This window comes from Orussus abietinus, unplaced genomic scaffold (genome assembly GCF_000612105.2).
Source record: "Orussus abietinus isolate OABI.00-Male unplaced genomic scaffold, Oabi_2.0 scaffold10, whole genome shotgun sequence".
Classification (NCBI taxonomy): domain Eukaryota; kingdom Metazoa; phylum Arthropoda; class Insecta; order Hymenoptera; family Orussidae; genus Orussus; species Orussus abietinus.
The window spans coordinates 377153-392436 of record NW_019396009.1 but is presented as its reverse complement, the minus strand read 5'-3'; the positions used below and the strand labels follow the sequence as shown (position 1 = coordinate 392436).

The window sequence follows — 15284 nt, the reverse complement described above, 5'->3', positions numbered from 1 at the left end:
TCCTCGATTTTTTACCGCTTCAATTTTCAGCACACGTTTAAGTCTAGCGTGGTCGAGACTGTCAGCATTTCGCCTTCGCGCATTCTCCTTTCGGCTCATATCGACACCCGCGCATTCCGTCGTTGACCAAAGAGGTCTCAACGTGAAAACGGTTCCTGACAAGTTTTGCCGACCGAGGTGGGCGAGCAAAGCTTTAGAAACTAGCGGAAACGATGAAATCGACGGAGTTGCTTTGACGGAGTTTTGCCTTTGCTTCCTTTTTTTTCCCCTATTATTTACGCGCAATACCATTAATGACACTATTTACAGTACGTCCAGTGGGTACTCGACCGGCGTAATACTCGCTTCCATCCAGATATAGCCAGGATACCATTCATGCGATACCGTTCCCCGTTAGTTTCCCTACTTTTCCCACTTTCGAGTAGAAATCGTTTCGGTTCCGTCGACGATTACGAGCTCGCCGCGATGGAAATCGCGGCTCGGATTGCCGGATGGTTAGCGATTTTTTAAACCGGTTAAAAATTAAAATATTAAGGCCTCGTTGCTTTTGGTCCGGTGATCGAGAAGTACATCTCCAGTTAATTAGCCCTTTAGCCTGGTTTTTGGAATCGCTCCTTCCATGGGCACCTTATCAAGACCTCGGTAGGCTCCTTGTGGACGACGATAACGAGAAGCCGGTTCATGGACCGGCGCAATCGAGGTCCTGGGAGCAATTCTCCGCCTAGTTTACGAGGCGCCGTTTAATTCCCCCGAGAGTCGCCTTGGGACTGATTACAAATTTACAGAATACGGTGCACCTCTCGCCGGGCCGTTTAGGCCCCTCGTTTAAGGCCAAGAGGGTCTTCCGCCGATTTTCTGCACCTTCGGGAAAAATGACGTTAATTTTAATGGGAATAGATCCTGGGAACGCGTCCCGGGGGGCACGGCGGAGTTCCGTTTGATAATTGGGAGGAATACAGGGGAAAGGTTGGGCACAAAGGTATACCCTAAAGTGCGCCTTATCGAGACCGCGACTCCGCCGCTCGCCAAATTGGGAACATCGTTCGTTTATGCAGCTTCCCCGAGAATTGCACGCTTTATTAATGCGTGTATCCCGCAGAGAGAGCGAACCTTTTGTCGCGTTCAGGGGATCCCCTAATGAATTTCCTTGATGGCTTTTGACTTCGAAGCTCCCACTCGCAGAATCCTAATTAAACCAGACCTTCTCTGGACCGGCTTGATTATGATTTCGCGTAGCGTGCTCGAGCGGAAACTTCATTTACACGACGATCCTCCGGGTGTCCCGGCGCGATAACGACAAAAATTCGAGGGGATCGGATTTTTTTTCCCACGCAAAGAGAAAATTGAAACGAGTCGGAGAAGCAGCTCGCCCGGATAAATCAATTGGCCGGGTCTCGCAGACGTTAGGAGAGCTCTTGACACGATTCTCTATTTGCGTCGCCCGCGATCCCAGGGCGATCGAATCCCGGAGGAGCCGCACCTGACACCCCGAGACGGTCGCGACTCCACCCGTCGAGGTCGAGTCGCGCCAAAGGGAACACCTCCGCGGTCGGGCAGAGAGGAGGGAAATCGCCACATTTTCCGCCGAGGAAAATCACGGCTGCGGCCGGCCACGCCGCAAAGGCGGACAAATGCGCGACCTAAATGCACTTGTTATTAACTTCCGAGGCTTAATCACGACGCGGTGGTCGCGCGCATTCGACCGATTAACCCGAAAACGCGAATGCTCTCTCGCTCGTTTATCCGCTTAGTATATTAGGTCGTTCCATAACTTGGCGAAATTATTTTTCAGCATTTTTTCCGCGGGGGTAATCGCTTTGGAGATAAATAAAATTACCGAGCAGCTGGCAGCGGTGTCGGGGAATACGTTATTAATTAATTACCTCGATGCGAACAGTTCTTAAGCCTTTACAAATTTTTTTCGTGAGATCGGGGCACGACCCTATATTTCGTAGACCTCGTGAGAATGGCGGAATCGACGGGAGAGATGAATTTTTTTTTTTTCTTCGCTTAGATCCTTAGTTGGGAAATCTTCTCGACCTCGTGGGGTCCTCGAAGGAAGGGTCGATCGGTCGACCGGAAATCGCCAAGTGGGAGCAGTCGATCACCACGAAACGGGACGTGAACGGGCGCGAGTCCGAGTTCCCGGCTCGTGGCTTACGGTTTTCTAGGCACGAGCCTTCGGCACGTCACTCGCTCTCGAGGTGGGGTACGCGCGGCCACTTCGCGGCTCTTCAACGTCGGCCCGACCAGTCAACCTGAAACCGCGAAGTGCGATCGTTCCCCGCCGTCGACGCACTCCCGCCGATCGGACGTCCGCGGTCGGATCCATTATTCCGGGCGTTTGCCCGTACCTATAAATAGATGAAAACGCCGCTTCCGTTCCCGAATAACTGGCTAAATCTATTCCCCTAGTGTTTTCGAGTGCAGTGCGTTTCAGGGGACAACTGGATCGATCCGATGATCGAGGAAAGGAGTGCATCGAACGAAACGGTGCGACCCTCCGACTCGTCCCGGTCGGTAAGCGGAGTCGCCGCTTTACCCGACACCGCGAAACGTCAAAATCAGCTGATCGCGCGCCATACATTTTTTTTCTCCCCGGGCAATCGCTGTTCTACCGTCGTACGAGAAAGTTACGACGTGCGAAAAATCACCGACACTCCAGGCGCGACTTTTAACGTTTCACGGGACGACGTTAATTCGTTTGGGCCGCCATTGAGCGATGATAATTGCCGACACCGCTAACTGTCGATAATCGTCGAGAAAATCTTGCCCGTCTCGGGTGCGCCGAAAATTGCGCGCGTTGGGCTCGTTCGCCCTCGATGGATTTCGGTACATGGATCGTCGGACATTTTCGTTGGCGGTTCTGCAGGGAATTGAAATAACCGGAGCGAGTTGTCCACTTCGCTCGATGGGATCGATATCGTTGCACGGAGGCGCGAGGGTATCGGAGTATCTCCCGCGTCCGTAATTAGACCGGCGGGTCTAATTTTATCCGACACGCTCGCTGACATCATAGGGCCCGTTAACCAGAACCGAAAGAGCCGGTCGGCCCGGGAATGTCACCGGGTCGTAAAACAAATTGGCAAAAATGATTTTCTCGGTACCGCCACTCGTTGACTCCCAGCGAATGACCGGCTGGTTAGAAAGTTATCGGCGCGGCGCGAATTCCGAAGGGTCCTTGGGGGGAAAACGCAAGGTAAACCGAGCTTTGCGATTTACCTTCTAATCTCCATCGGATAAGCTCTCCGGTGTCTCCACCGAATCCCTTTATCGCATTTGCGAAAACCATCGGAGTCGCGAGCAACCCTGACGCCTGTCGTCGAGGACGGTTTCGTGATTCCATTTAATTTAACGACGGACTCTTTTCCGACTTTGTGCTCGGTTTCATTTGCACGTCCCTCGAGAAACGTTCCCGTTGATAAGCCGGAGTTTACGTAAAATGATTACATCCTCGTGAGTCACTGCAAACAGCGTGACGAAACACTCTAGTCTATGTGCAAAACATTATGCGGAACAAGCGGCGGCCGATAATGTTTCTCGATCCACGACTCGGTTTATTTGCGCTCTGGAGTGCACTTGGGTTTTATTTTTATTCCCTCTTTTTTGTGTCCGTTATCGATAAGGATCGGCAAGGCTAGATCTGCCTGGAGACGTTCGTCGATTTTTGTATATGCGCATAAATTAGCCGGTGGTGTAACGACTCGTGGATCGCGCGACAAATAGGTCAATCTGGCGTCATTAGCCTTTTTAATTTAATCGGCGCAACCTCTCAGACCGGTGGTCTGGTTTTATCAATCTCGTCGCCGACGGAGCCGTCTCGAGTAGCCTCTTCGAATGAAGCTTCCCAAACTAGTCCCCTCGTTGTCCTGGAACGAGAACTCCGTCCCCTGATTTGTCGCCAACCATTTTCGAGCAATTCTCGGCAGACGATTTCCGCTCCAAAAATTGCAGGCCCGAGACGAGGATCAGAGGTGCAGGAATTACGGTGTTTTAAGTACAAACCGTGGGATTACGAGGATTTTATGCGGAGATAAGGGTATGTTCAAGGATAACGCTCATACGTTTCCACGTTTACGTTCGCGTATAATGTAACAGTACGCGGCCAAAAAAATGCAATATTTTACGAGGCGGGTATCTTTCTCGTGGGAGTGGAAGCCTTAATTTGGTTTCGTTTACCGTTCCAAAGTAAGTGGGCTGGATGCTTCGAAGAATCCAGTTTCTCCTGAATTTAATTCGGGTACGGGAATAAATGTAATAAAAAAGAGACGTACATCGAACGAGAGGGTACGAAAGTTGAGAGGTCATGCCGACTCGGATCTCGTATTACCGGGCAATTACTCGCATTAGCCCGAATTCACGGCGGCGTAAATGCGTCGGGCGGGTCTTTTTATCTTCTCTGGGAATTTCCCGGAATTCCTCTTACGTCATATTAATGTTCAGAAAAATCGCGACGTCGCAGGGCAATGTTTTATCCCGCGTTACGAGCCGCGTAAGAAGTGCACTTTACGAGCTCTTTTCGTTCTTCCCTTTTTATTCGTTTATTATCGTTTTTAAAATCCTGCCGTCGCGCAATCGAGGTTATCAATTAGTGAAATTTTAACCCGGAGAACTTTTCTTACGCCGTAAACGAGATCGGCAGTCGATCGTTCCTTCGTTCTGTCGCATACATATTTTTTTTTATTCATCCTGTCGGAAATTCGCGGTCCCAGGCAGATGGGTTTTCACTTCCCCCTCGAAGTCGTCGTATACAACAACGATCGGGAGAAACTCGGGTGGACGAGCGTGGATAAGTACCTTGGTACTCGCGCACATAGGTCACGCGTAAAGAACGAGTCGCGGCCAGTTTACTCGCGACTAGCTGTAGAGATAGCGAGCTTTCTCCCGATCGTGAACTTTTACTTTTGCCGAGGAGGAGAGGCGCACGTAGGAGTCGCCGGAATCGCCGTAAAAGTACCTATTGCTAGGGACCTTGCCGACTGCGACCCGAGGCGGGAATATTCACGCAGAGGCGATACAAAGTCGAGGAAAATTGCGCCTCGACGTGTCTTCTGGCCGTGCGGTTTCGCGTCCGCGAATTGATTAAGGCAAATCGCGGACCGATATCAGCTGACGCGCTTTCACGTCCTCGCCGGCGGGTTTTTCGTTCCATTTCCGATAAGCCTCCCGTAAAGCGTTCCAGCTGCTCGTTTATTATCCCGTGTTTTTTTCCCTTTCCTCCGCCCGTTTTTTTCCTCGCGCTATCGAGCGAATTAAATGGTTCCCACGAAACGGGAACACGAAACTGGAACTCCCGTCTTAATGGGCTCTATTACGCCCATGGCGAGATTCCCATTTCACGCGTGTTTCCTCTCGCCCGAGTTATTTCGACTTTTCCGTTTTTCCCGTCCTTTTCCCGTCCTTTCCCCCGTTGCTTGCGAAAAGTCTACTCCGGGATCGACGAGAGATCGCGCCGCGCGAGCTGCGAACTTGGCTCGTGCATAATTCAGTACCCCCCGCAGACGAGGATGCACTTTTTCCCCCTTTTCGGAAAACTTAGTCGGGATCCGTCTTCGGAGTTTCGAGGAGATTGGTTCTCGAGGAAAGGAGCCGAGGCGACGTCCTCGGGCGAGCAACTCGGGGCCAAGAGAGCTCCGCCTCGATACGGTCGAGAATCCCGGGGCCGGCTCGGCGAGATGCGACCGAAACGCCCCCGGAGATGCATCGCCGGGGTGAAACGTCGATCCCATTGCCGGAAGTGGCGCGCTTTAGGTGGCACCACCTAGAATATCCCGAGGATATACGCGAAGGGGATGTCCTCCGAGGAAGCGCCTCTACCTCTTCTCTCTCCATTACGAATTGCCTTTGGAAACGGGAGATCTTCCTTCCGAGATAACCTCGCGGCCACTTTCTGGTAATTATGCCGGCAAACGAAACTGATCGTCCTTCGCGCCGCTCGAGGTGGCTCTCCCGAGACGACTCCGAGGGCGAGTCCAATCGTCTCCATTCACGGTATAAACGGTCTTACGACATTAATCTTCGCGAGGTTAGACCGAGCGAGGCTGGAGGCGCATGAAAACAGGGTCACGTAGGCGAGAGGTCTCGCCTTTTGAGAGTCCTTTTCTCGGTCTTTTCGTCGGCCTTTTAGAGACGCGCGAGTCCCTTGGCGGGGTATTAAAATTAGTCCACTCGCGTCACGTTCGCTCTCTTCCAGGGAGGGAAAGGCCCTCGCGCGGAGATTCGTCCCGAAATACGCGACGAGGTCGCCGGTTTTTCTCGGATCGGATCGACGCGTCGTTTTCGATCTCCGTCTCTCGGGTCTTCTCGGAGAGGATGGAAAATGACGGTCTTTCCTCGTTTCCGTCTACCCCGGTTTCGAGACTCGAGCGTCAAACCTCTCACCGGGTACATCCATCGGAGGTCCGATCGAACGGCGACAGGTCCGCCGGCTGAATTTTCATCGGCCAAAGTTTCACTTTCTCCCGTGCCATGCTCCAACGAGCGGCGGCTCGTTGACCCTGTCCAATCGAGGGACCGATCTGGGCCATTTCCGGTGGAACCGCCGCGAGCCCTTCCGCGACCGGCCCAGGGGAAAGGAGCGTCCCCTACCGTTCCTCCTGGTCGGACAATTTCTATTATTTTACGCAAAGCGCGTCGAGCGGTCCCTCGGGAACTCGGCCGAGGGCATTTTCTTTCGCGAGCATCCCTCTCTCTCTTCTCTCTGTACCGGACAGGTACATTTCACCTGCACGAACTCTCGTGTCCGGGTAAATCCGAAGTTTATGCCGCCCGTCAGCGACAGAGCCAGAGGAGAACTTCGGCTTCTGTTTCCGAGCGGACCGTTCCGGTTAGTCTCCCGCGTTACGCGAGCACCCCCGGAAATGGGACGATTATGAAGATACATCGTTTTTCGATGGTTATCGCCAAATTTCCTCCAAAGCGTGGAGGGTCGTTTCTGCCGCATCGAACGACGGAAAGGACGGAGCCGAGTCCTCCGTTCACCGCCCGCGACCGATCCGCTCGCCGCACGAATTTACGCAGGTGCGTGCCGATCCTCCCCCGAGTTACGGGAATACCTGTAATACGGATCCCTAACTGGTCCGTTACTCCTCCCGCGCGTTTCCAGGAGTCGTCTCATGCATTCGATATTTATGCCGGCTAATTAATGCGTCCTGCCTCCGTACTCGCGTAGGAGAACCCGCGCTCGCGGGAGCCACGGGTCGATTACTCCGTTTGCTCCTACCATTTTTTATGCCGGTAACCGTATCACCTAGCCGATTAATTGGCACGTCGGCGAAGAGCCGTGGAACATTTTACCTACTTTTCTGTATTTCTTTGCATAATTTTTCTTTATCGATAAGTCGAGTCGGGTATCGATTTGACCACTAATTAACGCGTTTAGAAATATCTAGACTCCGGAGAACGGTTATTCGGGCACCTCGCGCCCATTACCCGCTAACACTCGCCACTTCGTCGTCGCGCTCTCGTGCAATAATTACGAATTCCCCGTAACTGCGGCGTAATCCGCCCGTAAACCCTGGGGATCCGTGCACGCGTCTACGTAGAGCGGTACTCCCATTATCGTGACCCGGTTCCTTTCGGGCCGCGACGCTGCCCGACTACCGATTTCGAGTCGTACAGTTAGAGGTACACGGTCTACTCCGTGATGTACCGTATTTAATCCTAGAGGCCCTAACCATATGTACGAAGGGGTACGTTGATTGGACCCAAACGCGATACGCTACCGGTACGCGAATGTACCGGGGTGTACCCTCGTGTCTGCACTCGTACGTCCGGCAAATACGAAAGCGACGTTCTTGCACGTAAGCGTTTAATTCGGCTGCCAATGGGTACGACAACTGGCAAAGGTCTAATCGCTACACGAGAACCGTAAGCCTGTGTCGTTACCATCGAGGTGCACGTAAAAGGACATCCGTGCTCGGTACCTCCCAAAATGGTCCCGTATGTAGAGGCCGTGATTCAACGCGCCGACGTCGAGGCTGAGGACTTGCGCGATTTTTTTATATTTTTTTCTACCCACTTTCCTCTATTTATTTTACGCCGTTTTACGGCTCTTCTGTGGACCATTCGAAAAATCGACCGCGTAAACGCGGCGGAACCAGCTCGAGATTCGAGCGATCAACTTTTATTGGGCTCGGTTTCAAAAATGAAACCCCGTAAAGCGGATAGGATAAATATAGGGGAACGCGAGGAGAAATGGCGGTCCGAAAAATCGGAGCTTCGAAGTAAAAATCGAATTCAGCCGGCGTTAGAAAGTCCTCGGCGAGAAAGTGAGAAAAACGATCGGATAGATCGCGATTCGTATTGCGCGATCGATCCCTTTCTCGGGTTTCCTATTTTTCTAACTTTTCGCTCTCGATCGTGTGCCTGAGAAAGGAAAGGATTTTTTTAACGGGCCTTGCGAGGAAGGTGTCTCGATGGTTCGCGTTTTGGATCAGTCAGAATAATTGAATGGGATTTTATTCCTCTTCCGTTGAGTACTGGACCGGGAATTCGCGCAGTTTGCGGATTCGGTAATCGCGACTCGATCGAACGGAACTTTTCCTCGGGAGGGGACTCCGTTTTTTTAAACCAGGGGCGTGAAATTTAAATCGACGGGTCGCTGCCCGCGGCATGCGAAAATATCCGGACTCGTTTCGAACAAAAGTCCCCGAGCCATTCGGAAATATTGAAGCCCCTGTTAACCCACCGAAGCATGAGTTCATAAAGCCGGGGTACAAAAGGTCCTTTACGTCCCTGAAACGTTACGAAATTCTATCCGCTCCGGGCAAACTGTCCAGATATTTAACAATCACCTTTCCAACGCGAGGTCACGGTTTGAAAAAGAAAAAAAAAAATTGGGAGTCCGCTTTTACGAGGTGCCGACACGTCGCAATTAATTAAATAATTAATGTCGCGGTGATCCTCTCCCTCGCGCGAGGATCATCCGCGCACTCGGGATTGCGCAAAGTCCTCGGTGAAATATTACATGTACGTTATCTTTATTTGGTTTTGACGAGCGTGCAACTATTGGCGCAATCCCGGGCAAAGGAAATCCCGTGACTCGGCGACTCCTCGAAGGTCCGTCCTGGAATGCTCTCGTAATCGCAATCGCTTGATTAAAAAATTAATTCCAACGGCTGTTAATCAGTCGGCGGTGGTTAATTGGCCGGAGGGCATAATCCGCGGGAATGCTCGGGTATGTTGGAAATTTATCTCGTGGAGATCGGTGACGAGTCCGAAAGAAAATCCTTGGCCGGTCAGAATCCGGAGGAGCACTCGGCGATTCTTTTGAAAGCCGATCTCACGCATCCCGTGGCACTCCCCCGCGTCCTCCCTTCGCGGTTTTTTGATTTACCGAACGGCGTATCTCCTTCGCGCGGTTAGTTTCGGTTACCTAACCGCATTCCAATAAGTTTCCTCATATTTCTTCGGGTTTAGACACACTCGCCGAGTATCCGGTTGCCTGCGGTTGCACCCTACGATTTTGTTTACTCGCATTCTCCTCGCGTGTCCTTTTCATCCTCGTCGCGAAACTCCTCTCGAGAGCTTCCACTCGTCCTTCCAGGAGACCGGAAGACTTCGAGCCGATCGACGACAAATTTCATCCGCCGTCCTGCTCCTCGGAGAAATGCAATTTATTACTTTCCTCGGTATACGGAATTCGCCGGCTTACCTCTTCGACTTTAAACTCCTCCGACCTTGACCGATTGGACGTTGTTCCCGATGAGTTTCCAATCGATGGCGCCTTCATCGGGACAAGATATCGGAAGTACGTACAAACTCGGAAAATTCGCAAAATTTCCGGTCAAAGCTTTCGGTAGCTACGATTAAATAGAAACGTTTCTGTACCTTGGGAAAAAAAAATCAAGCTCGAAATTCGGCTGGTTTTAATTAATTAAATTCTTAATTCAAGGGGGGAAATTAAAGGGCGATAGGGGACGAGGGATCGTTTTTTTCGGTGACGTTATTTTCTTCCGCTGGATCGAAAACGATTCGCTATCGCGGTGGAACTGTAACGTCATCCTGATACGCGATTAGAACGAATAGGTAGGAGGGGAGCCCCCTCCATATTTAAGTTTGACAGTTCGTAGCCATCGCACTGCCTACTTTCCTGCAGTTCACCAGTGCGAATTGGCACAGGCGGTACTTCTCCGTCGAGGTACTCCGCACGATGCGTTTTCTCCTCCGAGTTTTATAACAATCCGCTCGTTACTTTTTTTAACCCAAAATTCACGTCCGACCGATTTCTCGTGATTAAATCGACCTCGCCTCTTCCGCGTTTCGGAACGCTCGTAGTGCGACTCGAATCCGGATTTTCATGAAATATTTTACGATAAATCGCGTAATCGAAAAAAAAAATTGTAAATTATCGTACAGTGGAAAAGTGAGTCGTTGAAAATATGTTCTGCGTAGTGAGCACGTGGTCGAGGGCTATGCCTTAAGGATTATTCATAGATACTGAATAATTTTTTAATTTTGTGCCCTCGGGTGTTTAATGTTTCCAGTGTTTAACCTTTTCGCATTAAATATATTACCGGCGACGTGAAATCCGGCGGAATTAAGGGGCGTGGGGGTTACTTAATTACATTTTGTGAAATTTTGGCCGTGATCGGGAAGCGTTGATCCGTTTCGACGATCCGAAAGCGTGGTTACTTACACTTGGATCTAGTTACTCGAGCCGCTCCGGAGAGGGTTAATCGAATCGTTACAAAGTACATAATACTAACTGCATCCGGTCACGTAACTATAGCGGACGGTGAAGAATAGCAGGATATTACAGCTGGATTCCGTTATTTGAGAAAACATTCCCCCTACGCGGATGCATCGACACGTTGTACAAATATTTCACTTCCCCGCCGCTGTCAGTACCGAAATTTAGCTCGCATAATGTCAAATTTCTGTTGCACGCTGCACTCGGCATTTCGCCGGACGGTACCCCAAGTCGTAAAACACGTGAAATGGATTATTTTTGATAAATTGCAATTAACGCTCAATGCCCCGTAAGTGGACTCATTTACCTAATTACCCACTCAACGAGTCGCGCAACAATTTACTTCCGCGGTAATGAGGAAATTCGCGAGGTCGTTCAATTCCGTCAACGAGCGCGCTTTCCAGAGGACGAGGGCCCCGAATGTTGATACGACTAAAATTATCACTCGCGCCTTATCTCGCTCGATACTCCATGCTCTTATCAAGGGAAACATCGGACAATTAAACCCGTGTTTAATAAAAGCCACCGAGTTTGGTCAACTTCGCCGGAGGCTCCGCAAACCTCGACGAGACGAATCAGACTCGGCGAAGGTTATCTCGCGGCGGTTTTTAATTTCGCGTCGTTCGAGAGACCGGTCGTCCTTTTTATCGGGGGCTAGGACGTGCCCTGTATTTTATGCAAATGCAGTCGGAGCCTCGTATAAAGGTCGCGACGGTCAAGACTCGAGTCGCGAGTCTTATCAGCGCGATAGCCGTGAAGTCGTGCGGGAAATCAACGCGTTCGCGGGGAGGGAATTTTTTATTTTTGTGGGCGTCATGTCGAGGGCAAAAAGAAAAAGTATTTCGCGCTCGTTATTATTCAACGTCTCCGAGTTTTCATACGTGTGGCCTCGAAAAACTCGCCGCTAAAGAGGAACGAACGGTACCGCGTGATATATCGGAGTGCACCCATTCGAAGTGCATCGGTGCACACCTCGCGCCAAGTGCACTTCGCGCTCGTCTAACGCCCCGGGAGGCTCGATGGCGTGTTTTTAACGATGCTTCCGATTCCCCGGCTTTTTCGCGAAACTTCCCATTCCCTGGCCGAAAAAAGAAAAATGGACCGGAGCCAGCTAATTTGGGAAATTAATTGGTGCACTCTGCATCCCTCTTACGCGTCGACGCTCCCCCTCGCCGTCGGGTCTTTTATAGAAATAATTTGTTAATTAACGATTTAACGGGACGGTTCGAGCGATCGCCCGGTGGGATTGACTCCGTTAGCGAGACTCGGCCATTCGCAGCGACCGAGAGCCCTGGGAGCAATTCGAACGACGAGGGTACCGTTGGCACGTGCTCGGGGTTCATCCGTTTTGTTTAAACGATTGTCACGTATCGACGAACCGTTTTCTCTTCGATTAACCCAGTGCCAACGCCCGGATGACCGGAACACCCGTTCCACGAGCGGGATGGACGCTCGTCCACCGTTTTTCCTCATTTTTCACATTTTCCTCGCTTTTATCCAACAAGAAATTGAATCCGGGTTTACGAGCAAAATTCAGAAGGGCGGAAAAAATTGACGGGGTTTTTCTTTCCGGACCATTCGCGTTTCGAAATCGACGGCGATTCCCCACGGGTAGATCTAACCTCTACGGCCGACGTGCCCGTTCCGTCGTTTCGAGGATTCCGTTATTCGCGCCGGCAATCGGTAGAAAGTTATGCATACGGCAATGGAATTCGTGATTACTTTCGTACTTTCGAAGGTAAGACGAGAAGCGAACTCGCGCCGGCACGGGTAATTGCGCGAATGCCCTCGGTGCACTCGGTGCACACTTCGGAAGGGTCATCCGCGCGAGGATCCCCTCCGCTCGTCGCCGAGATCCATTAATCGCTCCTCTCTTTCTCTTGATTTGAATTTTATTTAAATTTCCTGTAAAAGGATGCGAGGCCCGGCCCGACGGGAGCACCGACGTGTGGGGAATTTCACCGGCCTCCTTTGAGGGATTTCGAGTAAGATGCAACTAACCGAGTAACACGCGATGCCCGTTCCTCCCCCTCTTTTGTGTCTTTTTTTTTCCTCGTTTCGACCGACTCTCCGATCGGACCGTGCACGAGGGGAAGGAGAGGTTCGCTTCCTGCGCGGATGCGTGTTCGAGCGCATCGTAAATGCACTCTCATGGAGGCTTTCAGCGCGCAAAGAAACGGCCGGCCTCGTCTAGTCGGTCAAATAAATGCATTTCCCGGGTTTTTGCCGAGTTTTTGCCCCGCAAATGGCGCGCCCCCGTTACGGCCCCGGTTAGGAGTCATAAATCATAATCCGACACCTCGCGCGTCGTCGCGCCAATTTTTCAACGTCCTCGGTCCAGGAAGGATTCTCCTCGCGAGGGCTTTATCTCCCGAGGAAAAGTGCACTTTGGAAGGCGCGTCTCGTTCGGAGACCCGCGGAGAAAGTGACGGAATGCCCCAACGCTTACCGGGTTTCATCGTTTATTAATCGGGAGAGGATCGCGAAAAATAAGGCCCGAATAAAATTATAAACAAAGGAATCGATTTCCACAAAATCCCCGCGGTGTTCTCAAGCGCGATATAAGATTCCGGGAAATTCTCCTCTCCACAGGGGTGGAGGAAAAATTAGGGAATTCGAGTCGCCGCGGTCGTTGTTCGGTCTCGTTCTCGATAAAAAATGAATGGAGAGGCGAGAGGCGATCGCTTCCGGGTAAGAATGCAAAGTCGCCGGGTGATTCGCCACGTCGTAACTTTCACATTCAGCCCGGGAGAGAGGAAACTCTCCGGGGATTGAATAATCGGCTTGAAATTGTCCCACGAGTGCAGCTCCGTTGAATACCGGGCCCGGTATTTTCGCGCAACAAGGACGACGACGTTAAGATGTGCATCGCTCCTGCGCCGCGCGATACGAGGAGGAACAATCGCGTCGGGTAAAAGGGAAGACAATGGGGAATCTCGACTCGGGGTGCGAACGGTGATAACTGCGCGAACGATGCGATCGATCGGAGCAGGGCGAGTGCAAGATCGGTGGCCCGGGTGCGGTCTCGATCTCTGAAGATCGAGGTTCCCGAGTCGAAGGAGTCGATTCCTCGCTCAAAGGCGAGGCGCCCTCGAGGAATCGAGGAATCGAGGAATCGAGGAGGAGACACCATGTTCGGCACCACCATGGTGGAGCCGCGAGAGCGCAGGTCACCGTGTGCCCAACACGGGCACCACCACCATCGCCACCACCACCACCACTATCACCAAGTGATAAAGACCACCAGAGTGCACCAGACCTCGAGGTCCTCCAGAGTCGTCACCGTGCAAGAAAAGGTCATCAGGTCCAGACTGCAGCTGGGATACTCCACGCCCACCGCCTTTATGAATCGGTATCGTTGATCGGTCCTCTACATCCCTTTTGTACCCTTTTTATTCCAGCCTTGATGCTCGAAAAAAGAAAAAATCCGTCGAGCGGAGACAAGATGGCCGCGTTCGCGACTCGAGTTAGAGGCCGACCCGATGCGGTTTCGCGCAGTCCACCGTGCTCCGCTTATCCTTCCCGCGATTTCGCGCAACCTTCCATAAACAGCCGCATCCGTCTCGCGCGAGGCGATCGCCGTGCCGCAATTTATTTATGCTTCAATTACGCGCCATTACGTAATCCGGTTCGCGCGGCACGCGCTTGCGTAATAACGCGCGCGGAGGAGGGATAAAAAGCGGGGGAAAAGAGTCCCGCGATGCACTTCGTGCACCGAATACAGGGTGTACTCTCTGATTCACCTTCCGTTTTATAGTCGGCCTCCGTTTACGACGTCGCCGGTCTCGCTCCTTTTATCTTTACGGCGCCTTTTATTCCTCATCGTTCGCGCGACTCGCGAGAGCCTTCCCTTGTTCTCCCCTTTTTATCCCGATTATCATTTTCGAGGAAAGCGCCGCGTTAATCCGTTCTCCATTATTCGCGAAATGGATCGCGGATGCGTTTTGGATTCGCGCTCGATTCTGCTTTCGGAGTTTTAATTCGGGGACGGGGAGCTCGTATATTTTATTTTTATCACGGTGCTCGAGGGGGATGACGATCGTGGGGCACTTCGCTGGGTGACGCTTACTTCTAATGGACGTCCAATTTGAAAGTCGGAGTTTAACCTCGTCGGACGGAGACTTGCCTGGCGGAAACGAATAATTGCCTCGTCGCGCGAAGTACCGAGGAACGAAATTAAATAACTCGCCCCGAGTTACGCGAACGGCGTATCGGGAAGGAAGGCTCGATCGGTGGATTTCGTTTCGGTATTCTGCATACTTCGTGTACACGGACCGACATTTTTTTTATTCCTTTTACCGCAAAGAACCCAAAAAGGGGACGGGCATGCTCGGTTGCTCTCGCTCTCCGCGGTGCCCGTGCCTAATACACGCCGTGTATTCCGCAGATGAATTCATTAGGGGAATTATTAAAGCGTGTTCCATTATAGCGGGCCCCGGCGACGGAGTTATTATCGCGGAGCAATTAACAGTCGTTCATTGCCGTTAAATTCACGCGAGACGCTATTTGGGCCGCGGCTGAAATAATCTTTCCCACTTCCCTGCTGGCTCGGAATCTCCGGGCCAGCGATAAGGCGGATCGCTTTATGTCG

General features: G+C 51.7%; 1 protein-coding gene across 9 annotated transcripts in view; it reads left to right on the top strand.

The window, feature by feature from the left end:
• Positions 1 to 15284, top strand: part of LOC105699739 (IQ motif and SEC7 domain-containing protein 1) — a 54891-nt gene that overhangs the window by 22805 nt on the left and 16802 nt on the right. Inside the window, exons 1-2 of one of the 9 annotated variants that reach the window (XM_012424976.1) lie at positions 2270 to 2493; positions 13501 to 14045. The exons of 4 other annotated variants lie outside the window; for them this stretch is intronic. In XM_012424976.1, the coding sequence (XP_012280399.1) occupies positions 13825 to 14045 (221 nt within the window). In that variant the 5' untranslated portion in view covers positions 2270 to 2493; positions 13501 to 13824. Of the gene's footprint in view, positions 1 to 2269; positions 2521 to 6301; positions 14046 to 15284 lie in introns of those variants that run through there. 4 more of the 9 variants (XM_012424977.1, XM_012424978.2, XM_012424975.2 and 1 more) reach the window with 4 other exon arrangements.